The sequence below is a fragment of the Bacillus rossius genome, chromosome 6, assembly GCF_032445375.1.
Source record: "Bacillus rossius redtenbacheri isolate Brsri chromosome 6, Brsri_v3, whole genome shotgun sequence".
In the NCBI taxonomy this organism is placed as follows: Eukaryota; Metazoa; Arthropoda; class Insecta; order Phasmatodea; family Bacillidae; genus Bacillus; species Bacillus rossius.
Window position 1 is genome coordinate 28,275,199 of NC_086334.1, and position 21,312 is coordinate 28,296,510.

Consider the following 21,312-nt stretch of genomic DNA (forward strand, 5'->3'; position numbering starts at 1 on the left):
TTTATTCAAATACTGACCATATTGTTGTAATTCAATAAACAGTTAATACGATAAAGTTTCCCTTTGTCTTTGTGATCTTTGGTTCGTGGCGTCCGCCACAGATTGCAGCACCGTGGTTGTTACACGTTACCGTCCCTCCAAATGCCGTATACCGAGAGCTAAGATGTTACACATCAATAAATAACGTGGCGATTGATTGTTATTTAGTGACTAGGCCGTGTTCCCGGTCATCCAATCTGCAGAAGGTAAGGATGTTGGTAATGCACGATAAGGATTGTGGAGTTTGAGCCGTAACAACAGAGAACCGTTCACCGAAGTTTCGGTCGACATCGCAAGTCGCCATCATCAGGGTGACAATCTCCCACTCAGTGGGAGTAGTATTCGGCCTACAAGCCAAGGCACCTCGGACTAAAGCCCGCGATCCTTATGAATAATGCAGTAGGTTTATTCGGATGATCACGTGGCGCGGATTCCCACGAAGAATGAGCATAGCGGCTATTGGTGAAGCAGTCGGGAAGAAAGTGTTAGCTGTCGAGAGAAGCAGTAAGTCACAGGTGTGTCCTCCGGGCGACAATGCGCGGCTGTTACGGCATGCGGGCCCGGACTATCCCGGGGGCGCTGAAGGGCTCTTCAGCGCGCCATCCATCACCCGGCGGCCCCGGCGCGCGACAGCCGCCCCCAGGGATGAACCACGAGGCACGGCCCCCGCGGGGCGGGCTCCCAGGGCTCGCTGGAAGGGAGAGCACCCGGCAACTCCGACCCGCGTCCAGCGAGTCGGAGCACTCGGCGCTTGCGTTCGTTCACTTTCCACGACACGCCAACCGCATCACTGCGCGAGCACAACGCGTTCTTCATCGTGTCTTGCGCCTGTCACGTGACCAATTTCTCCTACCTTTCCCAAGAAAAATACACAGAAAAATCCAAAACTTAAAATTCTGAGCTTTTTCCTTAACTCTACCTTAAGGGGCTCGCCTAACTAAGCACACATGCGGTGTGCAGAGCTTTAAAAAAAACGCTATTTAATAATTTATCAACATATCAGAGTGCGGTATGCTTACAAAAATCATTTAAGAATACGCTGATGGCAGATTAGTGGTCTGTTTAAGTATTTCGTTTTTGGAAATGTATTTTTGGAAGAATGTAAATGGCTGATACGTGTGTTTTCAGAATAATTTTTACGCTTGAACAAATGGTACGTATCTTGAAAGCACTCAAGGGACTTGCATTGCACCTTTATCTTAATTTCTCCGCCATAGAATGTTACGGTTACCAATCAAATATCACTGTTGCCCTACCCTATGCACGACGAGAATACTGCATGCCAGTCCACAGCCTTGAGATTTAGAGGCGATACCACGCTAGAAGCGCCAGCGAACGTTGACCTTATCATTCCACCTCATTAACATAAATAAATTTTGAAGAAAATGGGTGTGGTTTAAATGCACATAGTATTTTTCTTCAACTACGACGCATGAAAGTAAATCCCAAGGGAACAATAACCCGAGCAGTGAACTTGCATCTTTCTCAAAAGGAAATAGTTGGCTCGCGGCTATTGGGTGGCTCCCCCTTCCTCTCCCCCCTCCCCCGAGACCACTGGGAGAAGATTGCGAGGCCGCCGCGTCATAAATCGTACAGTCAGTTCGAACAAACAAACGTCATCACGGAACACGCATCCTCCATCTTCCACCTACCCTGCGCGCGCTGGTCCGAGAAGGAAGTGGCCCGAACATTCAGATCAAGATGAATCGCTTCCCAGTGACGAGCTCCGAGGAAATCTCTCCATAACTCCTCGGCTGCCGAGCGAAACTAACGACCGAACATGCGAGACTTTCACAGGGTCTCGCTTCTGTTCTTTAGTGGTACGCGCGCTACTGACCTCACAGCATTAGTCCTAACATCAACCACACACTGAATAAAATATTACTCATAAATTGGTTTCCTTTTGTGCGAAATCGATGGCTGCACTGTTAAAAATGTCCACTTTCAATGTACGACGAATACTGGTTAAAAATCATACAGGGATCATCGTAAATTAAATGCCATCCTGGTAAATTTACGGACATAGAGTTCACTTACGTTGGACATGAATACAAAAGAATATTTTTGGTATATTAACAAATCATACAAAAACGGTAGAAGTCTACAGCAAGAACACTCTTATTTTGTCCACGTGTGTGTTTATCTTTGTTTACAACGAAACACACAACTCGGAAGACGAAATACTGCGTAGTTTCTACGAAGATTCAGTTATTTGAAATTTACTTTATAACTCTATGTTAGTTTGAGTTAAATTCTTCGTTGTAAAGTCAGTAAATTTACAGTAATCTCTACCAGTGTGCTTCAAAAATATTTTGTGGGTTAAGATTCTGGAATATATTGTGTTGAAAAACTAATATTGTAGATAATTGTTCGCGAAGCGGCTTATTAATATTACTGGTTTTGAGACCACAAAATATTTTCGTTGTCTCCATAAAGTATTTGGTGTTGTGTACGTTGACTTCGTGTCGCGTTCGCGGGATCCAAAATCCTCAAAGGCCGATGAGACGTTCCATCCACTGGAATATTTATTGCCTCATGTCGAGGTTCTTACAACACAGCTATCATCAGAATTATTTCCCGTCACAGTTCTACTGATCCATTGTAAATAGCACTATGCTTGGAACTTTGGCATCTCCTTAGGCGGTTCGCGTTGGCTTTAGCTACTGTACATCTGAAACTGGGGATTTTAAAATATGCCGTTATTTTACGATGTTTACGTAATAATCTTATCGTGGTTGATGTTATGAGATGCACCATTCACATTGCACACGAGTCACGGAACTAAAATCCACCATGCGGACAGCAAAAAAAAAAAATAAACACGATACTTCATGATTGAAAGAGGGAAGGGGGAAATATAATGACGTAGTAGGAGGCAAGTGGACCTCACCACTTTTTCTATCAGCATTATTTGGTTCTTCCATTTGTGTCACTCACTTGTCAGGCCTTCTGACAACTACCATTACTCTCGACCAGTTCGAATGTCAGGCTATCAAAAATCTCCGCTGGTTAGTGCTTTTGACTTACCACTCATCCTCAATTTTTTTTAATTGTGATACTAAGTACTGTGGAACAAATAATTTTTTTCTTGAAAAGTTATCGTTAAAAAATTACTCAAAGGCTAACATGGCAAAAAAAATAAAGACTCGTCGATCTATAGAGGTCAGCACACCTGACAGTATCTCTGAAGCATGTGTTCAATCCCTTCCATGGGCGTGAGTATTTTTTAATAAGTTTGGAAAATTTACCACCAAATAAGCCTCCAGGCATAAAGTGAAAACATTAATATCTTCTCAAAAAAGGCAACAAATATAGGCTATATTGAAACACCAAGTGGTATTTTGTGACCATTGGTTTGTACCCGCATTAGATAAGAGTTTTGAATATTATTTTCACACCAACAAATTATATTTATCATTTATGTACAATACCATTGCTCCAAGCGTTCACCAGTAACATCACGCTTTAAATTTTAATTTTTTTCCAATAACGTGGATGGTAACTGTCTCAATCCTCGCTTTAAACGTTAGACTTCTGGTCATAACAACACTTCCAGTTTTGTTTGGTTACTTGAAGATATAATCGATCAAAAATTCGGGTTAAACCCATGACCGTAGTAAATAAGGATCTTTATTAGATTAATTTGAAATTTAAGTACTTCGCTCTCACGCTATTGGCCATAAATGAGACATTTACTGACATTGTAATACTTAAAACTAAAAATATTTCACTTGAAGTTTAAAATTTCTTTAAACACTTAGAGAAATATCGATAGTTATGATTACATTTTTAATATGAATATTTATGACGTGGCAAAGAGTTCAATAAAACATTTGTTTACACATATTTAATAAATAAGATTAGCCTATGGGGTAAGTCGAGAGCCAAGTGCTGCAACACTAAGCCCGCCGAAGGGAAACTTCTTTGAAAGCGGAAATCGCAGGCGGAATGGAGCGATGACCCAGGCAGCGCACGTGTTGGAGCTAATGGGCCAGTTCGGTTGGGGCGGACGTCGTTATTAGGTTATTTTAATGAGCGGGGGAGTGAAGGACGACGCCAGGCGTGGAGGATGCGCGGTCGTGTGGACTCGCGCGGGGTCTCACCCACCCCCGGGGGTTGGAGGGGGGATAATGGATCTGGCGGCGCGCGGCGCGGCGACATCAAAGGCGCTCCCGAGCGACCGTCCAGCCATCTCGCGGCCGGCCGCGGAACAAAAGAGAGATGCGGAGACAGCCTCGCGGCGTGTTTTCTGTTCCGCGACGTTCCGTCACTCCCCCCTCCCTCCTTCCCCTGGTTCATCACGACCAACTCTTCGGCGAGTGCATTGCATCTCGATCCGAGTAGCCGTGACTCTGCACAACAGCAGACATGCCACACATAAATGATCTCATTGAAAAAAAATATATCACCGTATAAATCTCTGTCGATGTAGTTACTCAGTGGCGGGTACGGAAACTCTTGAAGGGAGGGGTCCTTTGTTATCAAGAACAAATGTTTCCCCGAAACGTCTTTTATGCGTCGTAAGTTGCAATCATAAAAAAATTCATCCTCCCAGCCCCTTTCCCATTGGTTCCGCCATTGTATAACTATTGTTTAAAAACGTATTTTTTTTGTTATTTACATTTTGAGGTCCACCGCATGGCCATCGCATGGTAGAATTTTCTTTTGTCCCACACCTCTCTTCTACAGGACCATCCTCTCGTCCGGTTTACATCCCACGAGCTTGATTTATGCCATATTGGCACCCCACGTGTGACTAGGTTTTTTTTACCTGGGCCCGCCTTAGCTAGATTAAGTCAAGATCTAAGATCTACGAGCCAATCGCTGCCTAGCTAATAGACTTAAAGTACACGGTGCGTTCAACCCTTTCCCGCATGGTTGTAAACCGGCAAGATTAGGCGCATAGGCTTTAATGCGCGTTTAGGTCGCTACCTCACCCTGTGCCATCCCATACGTCACTATTTCGATATAGATATATCTTCATGATAGGGATAGTTACTGGATTTTTTCTCTCTCTATTTAATTGGAAAATCTGATAACTGTTGATAATCAGGGCACGAATCATTTTCGTTTACATGTAAATAGAACCCGAGGGCAGTTGTTTTCCGCGGGAAGAGCGGACCTTCACGTGACGTCAGAGAACTTGTTTGCGTCCAGGCCAGGCCGGAGTAGCCAGCTGTCGGCGCTGTCGAGGCAGCTAGGTCCCGTGCTTCGGCGAGCGCACTGGCTTAGACGACGTCCACGCATGAGGGCATGAATGCTGTGCCCTTATACAGAATTGTTAAAGCAGTAGGTTTGTTTAAACAAGATATTCAAAGTGATGAAACACGTTGTATTTATTGTTTATCGTGGATTAATGCTAGAATATGACTTGCAACTACTCACTGCATTTAACAATGGAAATAACTAAAATGGGTGCGAATACGGAAGGAGACTAAGAAAAGTGTTTTTGATTCAGGCCTAACATAATAGAAATAGTTTCACAAATTATTAAAATTGTAAAAAAGCTTGATATTTGGTACTTCTAAATTAATTATTATCGTTGTTATTTTCCTTCTCGAAGGCGAACATTCAAGGGGCCTGCCTAGTATCTGTTTTAGTGAATTGGACTGGTAAGTGTGACGCTCGCAGGTGCTTCTAACGCGGTATCGCCTTTAAGCGCAAGGCTGTGTATTGGTGCGCAGTTAATCTCGTCATGCACAGAGCAGCCATGATATTTTAGAGTTAACCGTAACATTATATGCTGGCGAAATAAACATGAAGGTGTGATGCAAGTCCCTTGAGTGTTTTTCAAGAATCTGTACCGGATGTTCCATCCCTAAAAAGTATTCTGAAAAAAAAAAATTACTTTTAAAATATATTTTTACGTTCATAAAAATACAGTTTAGAAACGAAATGCGAAAACAGGAGATACTAATCATTCACCATCAGCGTATTCGTAAATTTTTTTTTCTTAAACAGACACCACTGCATTTTTCAAATGTGGTTTTTCCTGAAGCATTGCAGCCCCTGCGAGCTATACTGCAACTGTGACAGTTGTGCGACACGGTTGCCTGGCCCGAAAGCGGACAGGGGCACGACCCTAGCACGGAGGTGAACGCTTCCAAGTGCTCGTCCGCTGAGATGAAAGTATTTTAGTTTTCTCTTCGGTCGCGCCCGGTCTGCGGCGCCGGCGCCATTTCCGGAGCGGCCTCCTCACACTCCGTGGCTCAGTTGTGTTGAATGGCAGTTGAAGGAACTAGCTTTCTCTTTTTACCTTATACGCTCACTTCAACTACGATGCTTCTGTCTTAGTAAAAAAAGAAATGACATAATGAGCTCTAAACGTGCGGGAGCGCTAAGGGCGACACCGTCTCACGAATCACACGCCTCTTCTTCTCTATGTGCTAGGTACCTCGCAGTCTTCTCGTCGGTAACGCGCCTTTACGGGACCTTAAGCGGCGGCGCTAAAAGTTTATGGTGGTATAGTGAAGATAACAGCTCCTTCTTGCACTTCCATATACCTCTTAGCATGCTGTGTTTGTAATTTTTATGACCTAAAAAGTCTTTGAAAACTCATGTCTTACCATTTTTCACTGTCCAAAAAATACACGTTAAAGATGAAACTAAACTTGTATAGTCAAGTGTAATGGCTTTTGATTGATATTCGTAACCGCACAATTTCAAGAAATATTGAGCGGTTTGGTAAATGGAGCTTTGCATGCCGTTTTGCTGTTCAGCGAGGTGGCCACCTTATTAACTTGAAATCTTTACATTTTTCCGCTACTGATTTATATATTATCTACCATTGTTTACTTTATGTGTCGTCATTTTATTTATATTGGCATATTTGTTTAGCGTTATTCGGAGCTGAATTGCAAAGTGTAGCACACGACTTAATATAAGTTAGGCGTTTGACTTTCATTTTATATAAATTACTGATTTTAATCAAATATATTAACGAACTACAAAAATTTCGTTATTCATTGCTGGAAATTTTAATTTAGTAAAGGGAATATTTAATAAAAACTGATACTAATAATAACTTTAGTACTTTCGCTTAGCCAGAGGTTCCTTTGACTAAGAACTGAAGCCCTATTGATGAGTTGACTACCGGACTAATAACACTTGGAATTCTTTCATAGGTATTACTAAAGTTATAACTTAATCGAAACCCCGATACATGAACTTAAGAACGGTTATTATATATGTGTGTATTAACAGTATAGAGTTTATGAAATCTGGATGTAATATGTCTAAATGCAATATTTTTAATTTAAAATTAATATATTAAAATTATCATTCACTTCATGTCATATGGTATGTATGAATTAGAGTATAAAATTCGTTTTAATTGTGTGTATATATACTGCTTTGAATATGCTGATAGAAATCGTAATTATATTTGTAAGTAAAAGGGAAAGGTGTAGCAGTACAACCTATCTTACAGAGTGGCATTCTCCGATATTAACGGGCACTGCTTCGAACAAACGGCTGTAGCATACAAACAAATGTCAGTTAAGGTAACACTGCGTTGTTTTTTTACGAATTAACTATGTATTTTTTTTTTGTAAATCAAACAGAAATATTCATGTAAAATAACAGATATTTCTACATTTTTAAATTCATATCAAAATAACTATACCACAAAAATCAATGTTCGCAGTGATATTGGGTTCGCATTCTTATCCGGGAATTAATGTTTTGTGTTGTTCCAGTATCACTAGTGGTTAAAGTTATTTGTAAACTGTTCCATAAAAATAGCTTTCAAGTTTCAACTGCGCATATAACAAGCATGATAAAACAAAAAGTACAACTATTGAATATTCGATTATCTTTTCCAAGGTTTTTTTTTTTTTAATTCAGTTGAATGAAACATCAATTACGAGCACCCTCTCTTTTCTGGCAGTGTTACGTGGACATGTTTATAATCAACAAACTAAAACCTGTTTACACCCAGCTTGCCGTGTCCAACCTAAAAGAGTGCTCTTTTTTTTTTAGACTGTTTGGTAGCCAAACAGAACGGAAAGATCACCCGCAAGATGGACTTTTTAAAAAAAAATTAATTTACTGAATATCATTTCCTACTCTTCACGAAAGAACGCGAATAATGTTTCCAGAACACGAATGTAGATCCAAAGCCACAGTAGAGCTAATCGAACAATGGCTCGAGCCGAACTGCGGGTCATATCTTAGAAGTGGAATCAAAATAATTATCACTAGAAATGCATTAACTTTTTAGTTTCATTTCAATATTTTTTTTTCTCTAGCATCATGTCCTAAAATGTAATGTAATTATTGAGTAAAGGAGGAAATTGGTATTATATATTCGTGAATAACTTATGACTATATGAACAAATGTTTACTTATTTCTCAAAGACACTTCACATTTTTTTTTTTAAATCTATAACCGACCGCATGTTCACAGGATTTCTTGGTTAAAATGTAGTTTTTAATTAAGTTATTTTTTTTTTTACTGGTATGATTATGCTGGACGACCCCTGGTTCTGTTGCAGGTACATTCCTACGGTGGGATCGGATCCGGTGCGAAACGCGAGATATTCTTCCTGAACCTGGAAGACGGATACTTCGGATGCCAGGTGAACGAGTCGACGGACGTGCTGCAGCTGTACGAGCTGTCCAAGCTGTGTGACGGCAGCCGGGACTGCTTCCAGGGCTCGGACGAGCTGCGCCAGGAACTCAAGTGCACGAGTGAGTCGCGTGGTTGTCGGCCTCGCCACGCCACGCAGCAGCGTCTTTTTTTTTGACGTGACGTCTAATAAATCGATGAACGGCGGCTGCACGCACGAAAAAGTGTCCCGTTACGCACATTGTCCCGTTAAGCAAATTGTCCCGTTACGCACATTGTCCCGTTACGCACATTGTCCCGTTACGCACATTGTCCCGTTACGCACATTGTCCCGTTGCGCACATTGTCCCGTTGCGCACATTGTCCCGTTGCGCACATTGCCCCGTTACGCACATTGCCCCGTTACGCACATTGTCCCGTTACGCACATTGTACGCTTGCGCCGCATCTATCTCTCTTCCACTCGATTGGAAACAACCATCGATTTGAATTTTTCGAGGCACATTTAACTTGAAACACTCCCATTCGTTTCCTACTTTTCCTATCATCGTCCTATCCTTAACAGATTAACACAGATTGGAAGAAGTTAAATAGCAAACATGAATAAAAGTTATAGTTAAAATAATCTCTTCGTTAAAGTAATAAAATTTTTGAATTAATGAGTGCAAATAAAAGTAAATTTATCAATTAAATTGTAGATTTCATTTCCCTCCTTCTTTGTATCCATACAAAATAGTGGTAATTCAAAAAAAAATGATTCAGTTTTATTCATAAAAGTATGCAATCGTTTCATCAATGTTTTGTTATGACGTCACTTTAAGAGGCCACTTCAGTGTTTCAGGGGCACTACGCAACCCGCGTTAACATCATAAGATTTAATGCTATTTTCATTTTGCTTGTAAGTAATTAACTAATATAGATTTAAAAATGATGCTTGCTTGATATGTAAGACAACGATGCTCTTATAAAAGCCCCTTTCTTCAAAAATGTGCATAAATTATGGTTCAAACCTAGACAATACACTTATGCATATTAGTAAAGATTAGTATAAAACCATAATTTATGCACGTTTTTGAAGAAAGGGGCTTTGATAAGAGCATCGTTGTCTTACATATCAAGCAAGCATCATTTCGAAATATATATTAGTTAATAAGTTATAAGGAAAATGAAAATAGCATTGAATCTTATGAGGTTAACGCGGGTTGCGTAGTGCCCCTGAAACACTGGAATGGCCTCTTAAACTATCGTCCGTAAACTGACTTTACAGACAACCATTTTTTTTGTAAATGGAACAGAATTGTAAATATTTTTAATTTGGTAAATTTAGATGAAAATAACTCTATCATTACATAATACTGGGTTCGTATTCTTACCCAGGCAATTTATGCTTTCCGTTGTTTCAGTATCGTCACTAGACAAAGTTATTTGTAAACAATTCCCTGAATAGCTTTCCAGTATTAACTACGCGAATTAATAAGCATAATGAAACAAAATAAATTAAGCTTGAATGAAACATCGATTAAAATATTTAAGTATAAGCCAATTTTCATAAGAAATACTCAGTATTATCTCAAAAACGTATTTCATATATGCAAAAATAGCCGTAGCCATGTGTTGAAGAAAGTTACATCTTTCTTGTAGTATTACAAAAAATTTCTTGGTAGCTGGTTTCCAAAGGGTTTTTTTATGAAAGTACAGAAAATATTTTTCCCTGCACGCCTACACAGCTTACAAGCTTAGTTTTTTTTTAAATTTCTACCAGAAAACATTGGGTAATAAAATGATATCCGGATTTCGCGGCCACTATCCGAAGTTGCTTTACTTAGGGATTCTAGTCGCGTCAAAGGCGAAGATTTAACCGACGTTCCGGTCTATATTGCAGTCGCCATCTACAGGATAGCAGTTACCCACGATGCTAGAATCCACAAGCCAAGCAACTTCATGTTGGGAACTGATCATTATAAAATCATAAACTTGCAAAAGCTTTTATTTACCGTGGCTTAATACGCACATCAAGATTGCATTAATTATTGTATTTAAAAACGATAAGCTAGCCACCATTTATTCCCCCCTTTCGGAGAAAACCAATGATACGTCATGATAGTATTTTTATCTATTTTTACACAGGCATTTTCAGGAAAATAACATTCAAAATGCATTAATAAAAAAGTGGAAATGTAAATTATTAATGTTTACTAAAAATTTTAGTAAAAATAATTCGTTGTTATTTAAGAAGTAAGATATCATCACTTCAAGGTTTTTTTTTTTTTTTTTTTTTTTTTTTTCGGAACAAGTCTAACCACTTTGGTTTTGAGGAGTTGTGTACGTAAATAAATTTCATCCCAAAGATGTCAAACTGGTTCTAATTCGTGGATTGATTCTCTTTAATATCCTGCTTTCTGGTGCATACGTAATCCTCCAAGTCCAAGTAATGATCCAACATGTAAAATTGTTCTCCGACTCAAGCAATTACTTACACATAAATGTAATTTATATAATTTAGAAAAAATGCATTGCAAAGCTATATATTATGTATACATATTACGTGCAGATACGGTTTATATTATTTTTTAATAGTTAAGAATAAAAGGAAACACGCTAGATTATTATCGCTATACCAACTGTAATAATTGACTTCACATACAGTCCCGGCACAAGGCGTCACGACTTGCTTAAGCCTTACACCAGAGTGAGAATAGTGTGCGTTTAAATGTTCAACCATCCCATTTCAAGGAGACTATGGTCTTCTTCATACAATCAATTGAATCCGATTGTCGATAATGTGTCAATTTTATTTTTACTCAAAGTTGAAACTAATATTCTTTGAACAATCTGTGGACTTTTTAAGTATAAAATAGGTTATAAAATTTAAAAAAAAAAATCAACGTTGCGTATAATTTCGAGTTAATTGAAAAACACTTTTTGAAAGTAAAACTAAAGCACACTAAGCCATTTTTGTCTAGTCAAAACTCCGTTTAAGACGCATATAGTCACAGTGTTATTTTTTGATCAGTTTATGGAACACTATTTATGAGTTACGTGCCTAACCCCAAAACCATTGTTAATGAAACCGATGGTAATGTGAAGCTGTGGCCAGTGTGAATAGGAACGGGAAGCCTAAGATGTTCATCAAGCTCTGTCCCTGCCCGAACACGCCCGAATATTCACCTTCGGCCAACCTCGCGTTTATTTATATATATTTATATTTCTCTGTTTATTTTAATGTAGCTATACTAACCTAACTAACCGTCCATAGTGATTTAAAGTGTTTTAATGTAGCTAACCTAACCGACCACTTTCAGTTTTTGAATTCATTTTTCCTGCGCAAAAATAAAACAAATCCCGGAGGTTGGCCGAAGGTGAATATTCGGGCGTGTTCGGACAGGGACAGAATTTGATGTACATCTTAGGCTTCTCAATAGGAACAGCCTGCTGACGTGATGTGTTGAGGCGTGGTGCATGACTCTGGCGGAGAAGGCGTCGCGCCGAGACCGCCCCAAGCGGGCGGTGCGTGCGGCTCGGGCGGGGTCGGTGACCGAGCGTCAACTCGACTGGTGCTGGGCCCTGCCGTCTGCCGCGCGGTCCACGTGCAGTGGTGGGGCTGCAGTCTGTCTGCCGGGGGTGCCCATCTCCCCTAATAGTGGTGGTGCATTCCCCATCTTCCCCCCCCCCCCCCCCCCACTTCCCAAACAGATACTTAACTAAGACTTTGAATTTGACAGTGCCTAACCCCCAGTGGCGTAGCCAGGATTTGTGTATGGGGGGTGTTAAGAAGCATGCATGGTCCTCCCGTATTAAAGCGAGGTGTCCGGGGGTCATCATCCGGAAAAATTTTGATTTTAAGGTGTAAAATAGTGCATTTTAGCAGTTTTCGGTACTTAAATTTAAATATTGTAATGGTAAATTTTTTTTATTAATTTTTAATATGTAATTAGTTTGAGTGATGAATAAGAAATTTAATTAAAGATTTGGTGCTAAGGGGGGGGGATTGAACCCCTAACCCCCCCCCCTGGCTACGCCCCTGCTAACCCAGGATCTTTCTAAAATTAGTTTACATGAAAATCGCGAATTAGTGCAAATATAAAACTAAAATACTAAGCCAAATATTACAATTTAGGGGCAATTAATATTAACTGAGGTTTTTTTTTTAAAATATTGTGTTTATTTATTTTTCCTAAAGTACTTCCTCCTCCCCAGTGTTTGTATCAACCCCCAATTTTTTTCTCAGTGGCGCAACTCGCGTCAAAAACACCCCCTCTGTGGGCTGTCCTTTTGTTTCTGCTGAGGACACGTGGTCGGCGCTTTGCTTGCGTTACATACATGGGCGTAGACAGGATTTGGAAGACGAATGGCGAATTGTTAAGTAGCCATGAAAAGTTCCAGTTCTGACCCTGTTAAAAAAATATGTCCTGTTACTAAAATACTAGGCCACGATATTTTTAAATCCATTTTCTTTAAAGAAAAACACCTGACTGCACTTCATCTCTGAGTGCTGGCGTCCACCTTCATCCCGGGCTCGAGTGCTCTTGTTCCCCTACTTTTCCCTTCCAGGCAAGCCTCCCCTGGAAAATGTTTCACCGATGATGCTCGAAAATCTTTTCAGGCTATCTGAATCTCTTAAGTGTTTTTTTAAACCTAAAATTCTTATACAAAAATTGCCACGTATGAAATGTAGATCCTTACACCTCCACTGCTTATGATTATGTTCTAATACGCGTTTAAAGAGAAGGATGAATAGCTTTCCCGATATTAACTGCGCACATTAATAAGCATAATAAAACCAAATAATCCAATTATTGAATATTCGATTTTCTTTTTTTTTTTTTTTTAGTTCAAAAATTAAAGTATAAAATTATGCATCAATTTACGTAAGAAATACTCGGTATTATTTCTAAAACCGTATTTAATATCCGCAAACATAACTATAGCATGTGTTGTGTAAAGTTGTTGTATATTTCTCGTGGTATCTAACAAAGCTATTTATTGGCATTTATTTAGTAAAAGTACAGAAAAAATGTTTCCCCCGTGTAAAGACGCGGGCAACGCAACGACGACTGCATGGCCGCGAGGCGCGCGGAAGGAAGAAGGGCGAGTGGCGGGGAGGGGAGCCGGAAGTAGCGCGCCTGTTGTTACAGTTACCGCCGCCGTTGCAGCGTCGCCCTCCCTTCGGCTACCGCCGCGCACAAATAGCGGCGCGACGGCGAAACAGCGGGCTCGCGGTCGGCATTTCGGTGTATCCATCCTTTCCCCGAGACCACGTCTGGCGAGTACTGGGGTGGCTCCTTACACAGAAAAAATATCAAGTAGCTTGGCGAATAATTCACCGACGTTTCGGTCGACATTGCAGTCGCCATCATCAGGGAGTAGTTACCTCGCCATCGTCAGGTAACTGCTCCCCGATGATGGCGACTGCAATGTCGACCGAAACGTCGGTGAATTATTCGCCAAGGACGCGGCTACAACCCAGAAGCCCAGCTACTTCAGACAATCGCCGTGAAAGCCTGCGAATATTATTAACAGAAAAAAAATATGTTCTGTACTTAAAATAAAATTAAAAAAAAAAGTTTATTTGGAAACCAGTTGCCGAGAAATAGTTTGTTATACTTCAAGAAAGATAAGATGATGTAACTTTGTACAACACGTGGCTATGGTTAATTTTTGCATATATTAAATACGTTTTTCGTAATAATAATGAATATTTCTTACGAAAATAGGCACATCATTTGATACTTTAATTGATGTTTCATTCAACCAAAAAAATTTTTTTTTGAAACATGGAAAAGATAATCGAATATTCATCAATAACTTTATTTTGTTGTATCATGCTTATTATGTGCGCAGTTAATACTGGAAAGCTATTCAACTTTAAACTATTGGAGGTACTGGAACAACACAAAGGTTACGTGCCCGAGTAAGAATCCCAACCCAATACTACTACAAACACTATTTTGTTGGATATAGTTGTTCTCAGGTAAATGTATCAATTTACCAAAGTCCGTAATCATACATGAATATTTCTGTTGCATTTACAAAGAAAAAATAACAGTGTTCGATATGCCGTGGCAGATTACTAAATACACGCAATTCTCGCGAAAATATTTCGAGGCTTGCTGTGTCTATTGAAACACTGTAGCATACAGTGGCTAGCCGGGGGGGGGGGGGGGGGAAGCGGGACCGGACCCCCCCCCCCCGGGGCTAAAAATATTTTAATATTAAATTCATAAAATGAAAAAAAAAAATATTTAGTATGATATTAAAATTAATTCAATGACACAGGCATAAATGTTTAATTAAACTTAGTTCACTTTCCATTTTTAGCGTAACTAAACTAAACATATTTCCGATACTCACAATTAAAGAATGCTGGAGTAAACTTACTTCATAAAACTGACTTTTATGAAGTTACGGCCAGTATTTATAGATAGACTAAATCAGCAATATTGAACACGTATTTTTCAAAATTTTCCCGGGGGGGGGGGGGGCACCCCCGGACCAACCGCCTAGCTGGGGGGGGGGGTATACCATACCCCCCAGGCCCCCCGGAAAGGCCCTAGCCTTCTGCCTGACCCCCCCCCCCAGAGCAAAATCCTGGGCACGCCACTGGTAGCATAGTCTGTGTTTTGTCATTGGTCTAGCACAGGTACACGCCCACAGTCGGCACACCAATCACAGCCATCCAGCGCGGGGGCAAACTCGTCCCGAACGGCCCGGCCAAGTAAGGCAATGGCGTCTCTTGCAGGCGACCACTTATTTTTTACGGCAACAAACCGCTTGCGCAGGCATACCTTATTGCCGTCTAATGATCGTTCGGATGTTTTCGCGAATAATGCCTGCCCCTACCGATTTGTAAGAAGGAGTGTTTGTCTGTAACGAACTCGTTGTCGAAGAGACGTGAAACCAAATGCGCACCTATATCAACCACCACTGTTGCACCTGGGGCACTCAGAAGCGACATCCAGCCGTATAAGCTACCAGAACGATCGAACTGGTCAGCAGTACGGGGGTACAACTGCCAATCAGTGCCCAAGGAGGCGAACTCGCTAGATCCAATCAGGAGTCAACTCTGTGCTTTTACAAAAGATTCCTTTGAAAACCAGGTGCCAATAAGTAGTCCGTAATACCTAGAGATCAGAAAAATTCGCGAATTCATTTTGCGATAGGCTAAAATACCAATAGTTATACCTCAGTGCTGCCTCTGCTATTGGCTCGCAAATCACCTGTGTGACTCTGGGCCAATTAGAAACACCAACCCAAAGCTTTATCGAATCACAGGCTGCTACGTTGGGACGTCTCTCAAGACAGCAGCCAATGAGTGGGTGACATTTGACCGAGTGTACGTATAACTATGGAGTTCATCCTACAGGGCATTGAACCCCGTAATTTTTCCGGTGTCTAGTAATACCACAAGAAAGATATTGTAACCTTTTACAACACAGGGCTATGGTTATTTCTGCATATATGAAATACTGTTTTTCGAGTTAATACTGAGTATTTCTCACGAAAATTGGCGCATCATTTTATAGTATATTTTATATGATATTGATTCAAGCACAATTTTTTCAAACCAAAGAATAGATAATCTATTATCCGATAATATAACTTTATTTTATTCTATTATGCTTATTGATGTGCGCAGTTAATACTGGAAAGTTATTCAGGGAACGGTTTACAGATAACTTCTAACTGTTGGAGGTACTGGGAAAACACAAATCAAAAGTGCCCGGTTAAGAATCCGAACCCACTATTACTGCGAACACTATTCTGTAGTGATACAATTTTTTCCATGTAAATGTACATTTTTACAAATATCTGTAATTCTGTTCCATTTACAAAAATAAATGGGTGTGTGTACTTATGTATGTGCGTTAGATTTTATACTTACTTAGCGTAATAAAAAAAACTAACTCTAATTTTGCATTCAAATAATTAATACAAATAAAATAATAAAAGGGCTGGAATGATATTACAAATACGGGTGGTTTAGTATAAATGCAATAGAAAAAAATTAAATAAATACTCTGTATTCAATATTAAAATATACGCGCGTATAATTTTTTTTTTTTAATCCTGTCAGTTTTCGTTTCATGCTGCGCGCGCATTGTAACAATTCATTATCATTAATTTTTTCATAACGAAGTATAATCTAACGTCACTTATCTAAATACACTTGAAAATTTTTATAAACACAATTTTTTATCACTAATATTCACAATAAATAAATGTTTTATAATGACATGGACCAGTATTTAATATCAATAAATTATGTATGAGATTTAAAAGTATATGTACATAATTTTTATTTGTATGTTGATTTGTATTTGTATGCAGCTTTTTTTTTTTTTTATCCTGTGAAAATTTTGTTTAAGGGTGCGCGCGCATCGTTAAAATTCACTCTCGTATTTTTTTTTTTCATAACGTGCCTAAAGAAGTATAACTTGACAGTGTTGAGTGACCAATCAGTAGAGACCGGAAAAATTCGCGAATTCATTTCGTTATTGGCTCGCAAATTACCTGTATGACTCTGGGCCAATTAGAAACACCAACCCAAAGCTTTAATCGAATCACAGGCTGCTACGTTTGGGACGTCTCTCAAGACAGCAGGGCAGTGGGTGAGGTGAGTGGGTGACATTTGACCGAGTGTACGTATAACTACGGAGTTCATCCTACAGGGCATTGAACCCGCGAATTTTTTCCGGTCCCTACCAATCAGACGCGGTGCCATCTCGGCAACCGCGCGCGGGGCAACCGAGCCAGTCTCGCGGCGCGCCGCCTCGCTCAAGCAGCCACGCAACTGCTCCGCAGTCCGTGGTTGGCGAGCCAGGCTGATTGGCCGGGCGTCACGGCGAACGACATTGCTCAGACCCGTCCGAGCCAGGGTCAGCGTGTGCCGAATATAACCAACTGTCAGCCGGAACTAGCGTGGTGGCTGCAGCCGTCGCCGCTCACGAGGAACCACCCAGCAGAGCTGCACTGCGGACACGGACAAGGGATGAATTTCAGCAACCTTTCGAAAGATAAAAAATTTGGTTGTCTGCAAAGTCGGTTTACGGACGATAGCTTAACGTGACAACGTCATAACAAAACATCGATGAAATTATTGCATACTTTTATGAATACAATTAAATCAATTTTTTTTATCGAATTATCACTATTTTCTATTGATACAAAGAAGGAGTGAAATGAAATCTACAATTTAATTGATAAATTTACTTTTATTTGCACTCATTGATTCAAATATTTTTATTACTTTAACGAAGATATTATTTTAACCATAACTTTTATACATGTTTGCTATTTAACTTCTTCCAATCTGTGTTAAGGACGATGATAGGAAAAGTAGGAAACGAATGGGAGTGTTTCAAGTTTAATGTGCCTCGAAAAAGTCAAATCGGTGGTTGTTCCAATTGAGGGGGAGAGAGATAGATGCGGCGCAAGCGTACAATGAGCGTAACGGGACACAGCGTAACGGGACAATGGGCATTACGGGACTATTTTTCGTGCGTGCAGCTGGCTTTCATCGATTTATTAGACGTTGTCACGTGAAAAATTAAAAATTTGGGTTCTTATATTTGTACGCAATATAGCGCAACGCTACTCGCAGCTGTGCAAAGCGATCACTTGTAGGCTCGTACTTACGGTACGAGAGATGAAAGAAAAGGAATGATATGCGTTCAAGGTGCTTCTTCCTCAGAACTGTGTAGCCGACTTAGTGAATGAGTTGCGGAATTAGCGATGATAGCAAGGAATTAAGAGGATAGGATAGGTCGCATCCTGCATGAATTACGAGAATGTAAAAACTATAATAGAACCTGAACGACTTGACAGAATTCGATGGGGTTCAGTTTGTCGGCTGGATATTTTCATTACGGAGACCTGGATGTACAGAAGTAGCAATGTAGTGTACAGTTAAAAAAAAAATACAAACTGTTTTTTTTTAAATAAAAGTTTAAACATAAAATAATGTATGAAAAAATTGTCTGTAAAATAATTAATATCACTTAAGATAAGCCTGTATAGTAACCAAATCTTAGAAATGAAGTATATTTCAATTTTAAAACAATTTTACTTTATTTAAAAATTCTACTATACAATGGTAATAGAAAGTCATTAGAATATACATATCGTTATAAGATTTGGTAAAATGTAGAGGGTTTCCATACGTGACTTTAATAAATATAAGGACTCAATTTTTGACTACTTCTGTACATTTAGGTCTCCATTATGAAAATACCCAGCCGACAAAACAAACCCCATCGAATTCTGTCAAGTTTTTCAGATTCTATTATTGTTTTTATATTCTCGTCATTCAAGCAGGATGCGACCTTTCCAATCCTCTTAACCCTCGAGGAAATATGTCAGACCTAATACCGTGGAAATACCGGGATGTTATACAAGACGAGTTTGCTCACCAGGGCACAGCACAGACTATGGACAATCTTCCAGCACGAGTCGTTCTCTGTAATCACAGACCTCAGCGAGACAAGAACATCTTTGACGGGGGGGATCATTAGAAAGTGTAGCGGGACAGGTACCGTACTACAACAGTGCAGGGGTTTAATTTTTTTTTATTGTAGGTGCTCTCGTTTTTACTCTTCAATCTTTTCTCCGTCACATCACTTGCACGTAATCTCGCCTTGCCCATGCCTCTCGGGCTAGTCAGAGTTGAACAATAGCTCGTCCTTCAAGAAACCAGGGCAGTGAGCTTCTCTCGCTGCACTCGGCTGTTTACCATCCGCGAGCGACGGCAACAACGTGATTTTTTTTTTTTGCGTAGTTTTAAAGAGCGCGACATTTTGCATAATGACACGTTGCGCCCGACTAGGCCGGTGTCACTGCGACGGCTTGTCTGTTTCGCCACGACGCGACGTGGCCGGGTGAAAGTGTTTTTGTTGACGCTTTATTTACTTCGTTTCCAGAAAAGGAAACTGATGTGATTATAGAAAGTTTCACTACTGAAAGAGAAAATTTCGTAGTGTCTACCGCTCCTTACTCGTTTGTAGAGAAGGATCAACAAAATTTATTCAAGCATTGTGTTAATGACCTTCAACGGTTTTTTAAAGTCATGAAATAATATAAATTATAATAATTTCATTATGCTGATTATAAAGAACTCGCTTTAGTAAATGACATTCATATATTGGTCATATCAACAAAACCAGACCGAATTTAAATTCATAAATTATAGTAAATCCATAGCAATTTACTATCTATGTTTAAAAAGTTGGCTAAATAGACTTATATTGATAAGGAAAATTGAGTAATAAAAGAAAGAAAATTCTTACAAACCTTGTTTCCAGAAATAAACGGAGGGGGAAGTTTGAATGAAATTTCCCAAGTTATTATTATTAATTTAATCGAGTGAGATACCACGTATTGTCATGAATTAGGAGGAAAATAGAAGAAACTATTTTTTTTCTCGTGGAGCCAGAGAAATAGGGAAGTTTTCTTACCGGGAGGAAAGGGTTTGGAAAGTACTCAGTCCCTGCCATTTTCATTAAATATTAGGTCACAGCTTTCAGTACTCTTGCCTATTACGATTCATGGTTCGTCAAGGCAAACGACCTAGTTTAGGACGACTTCGTTCCGACGGATACGGGCTGAAAGCTATTAATTATTCCAGACTGGGACAAGATGCGGAAGTTTGGGAAGATTTAATCTTTTTTTTCCTACGATTCCAAAAAAAATGTCATAGTGAATACAAAATTTAAAAAAATGGCGGCCTTTCCCCTTAATCTGTACTGCACTGAGGAAAATTAGCACAGAAAGGATTGAAAAAATTTTCGTAGTAGCATTCACCAATCTTTAGTAGAATCATTATTGTTATAATCGATTAGAATTAGTTGTGTGTGTCACAGGAATAGTTAATTGATTCATCCAGCTGTAGACTTGAGAGGAGATATGTGACGCACTCTACTTGCAGGGTAAAAAGAAAAAAAAAATCCTTAACAATTGAACGGCTCAGTTGCCAGTGCAACATGGCAGACACAGAACACACTGTTGAAGTTAAAAAAAAAATTCTCTGTAATCACTTTGCATGTCTCGGTTCCAATACAGTAACGGTATTTGATTCTGCGCGATAGTTCATTAAAACATGCACTGCGTTAAAATAAGCACGTGTCTTGCGCTAGTACCATTTGTAAACAAAGGCCCGTGTCATTTGCAGATCGTGAGCTCATGCCGGCTTAATGCACCGTATACAAGAATTGGTCTTTGTCATCATTAGTCTGTACCCCCATCTCACCTTAGTAGGTAAATGAGGTTGGTTCCAGTTGTTGTCCAGCTGATGGTGCTCCGTCGTGTTTGAAGGAAAGCCCAAAGCATCGAACGAATTGTAGTGTTTGCATTATGAACAAAAAAAAATGTTTAAAAAATGTTGTTTTATGCAAGTGAACTGTGTTTGATGACGGAGACGTGGCGAAGCAGTGTCTTGAAGGGTTGAAACTTGGCGACGGTGGGGATGATGACGTCGCAGCATGGCGTCTCCACGGTTGATCCCCTCCACCGCGCGCGGCGGCTCTGACGGCGTGTTCTCGTGTCGTTGTTGCAGCGGACTGCGGCAAGGAGGAGGGCGTCAAGTGCCAGAACGGCGCCTGCCTGGACTCGCAATGCCACTGCAACGACGGCTTCGGCGGCTGCGGCTGCGAGGTGCCCGGTGAGTCCCCTCGCGCGCTTGTCCCCGTGTCCGGCCCGTTCCGCCATCTTGGA

At 40.1% G+C, this 21,312-nt stretch overlaps 1 protein-coding gene across 1 annotated transcript in view; it reads left to right on the forward strand.

The window, feature by feature from the left end:
* The window catches only part of LOC134532937 (uncharacterized), a 429,205-nt gene that overhangs the window by 100,469 nt on the left and 307,424 nt on the right, over positions 1-21,312 (forward strand). Inside the window, exons 3-4 of the mRNA XM_063370011.1 lie at positions 8,535-8,730; positions 21,155-21,259. Of these exons, the coding sequence (XP_063226081.1) occupies positions 8,535-8,730; positions 21,155-21,259 (301 nt within the window). The remainder of the gene's footprint in view (positions 1-8,534; positions 8,731-21,154; positions 21,260-21,312) is intronic.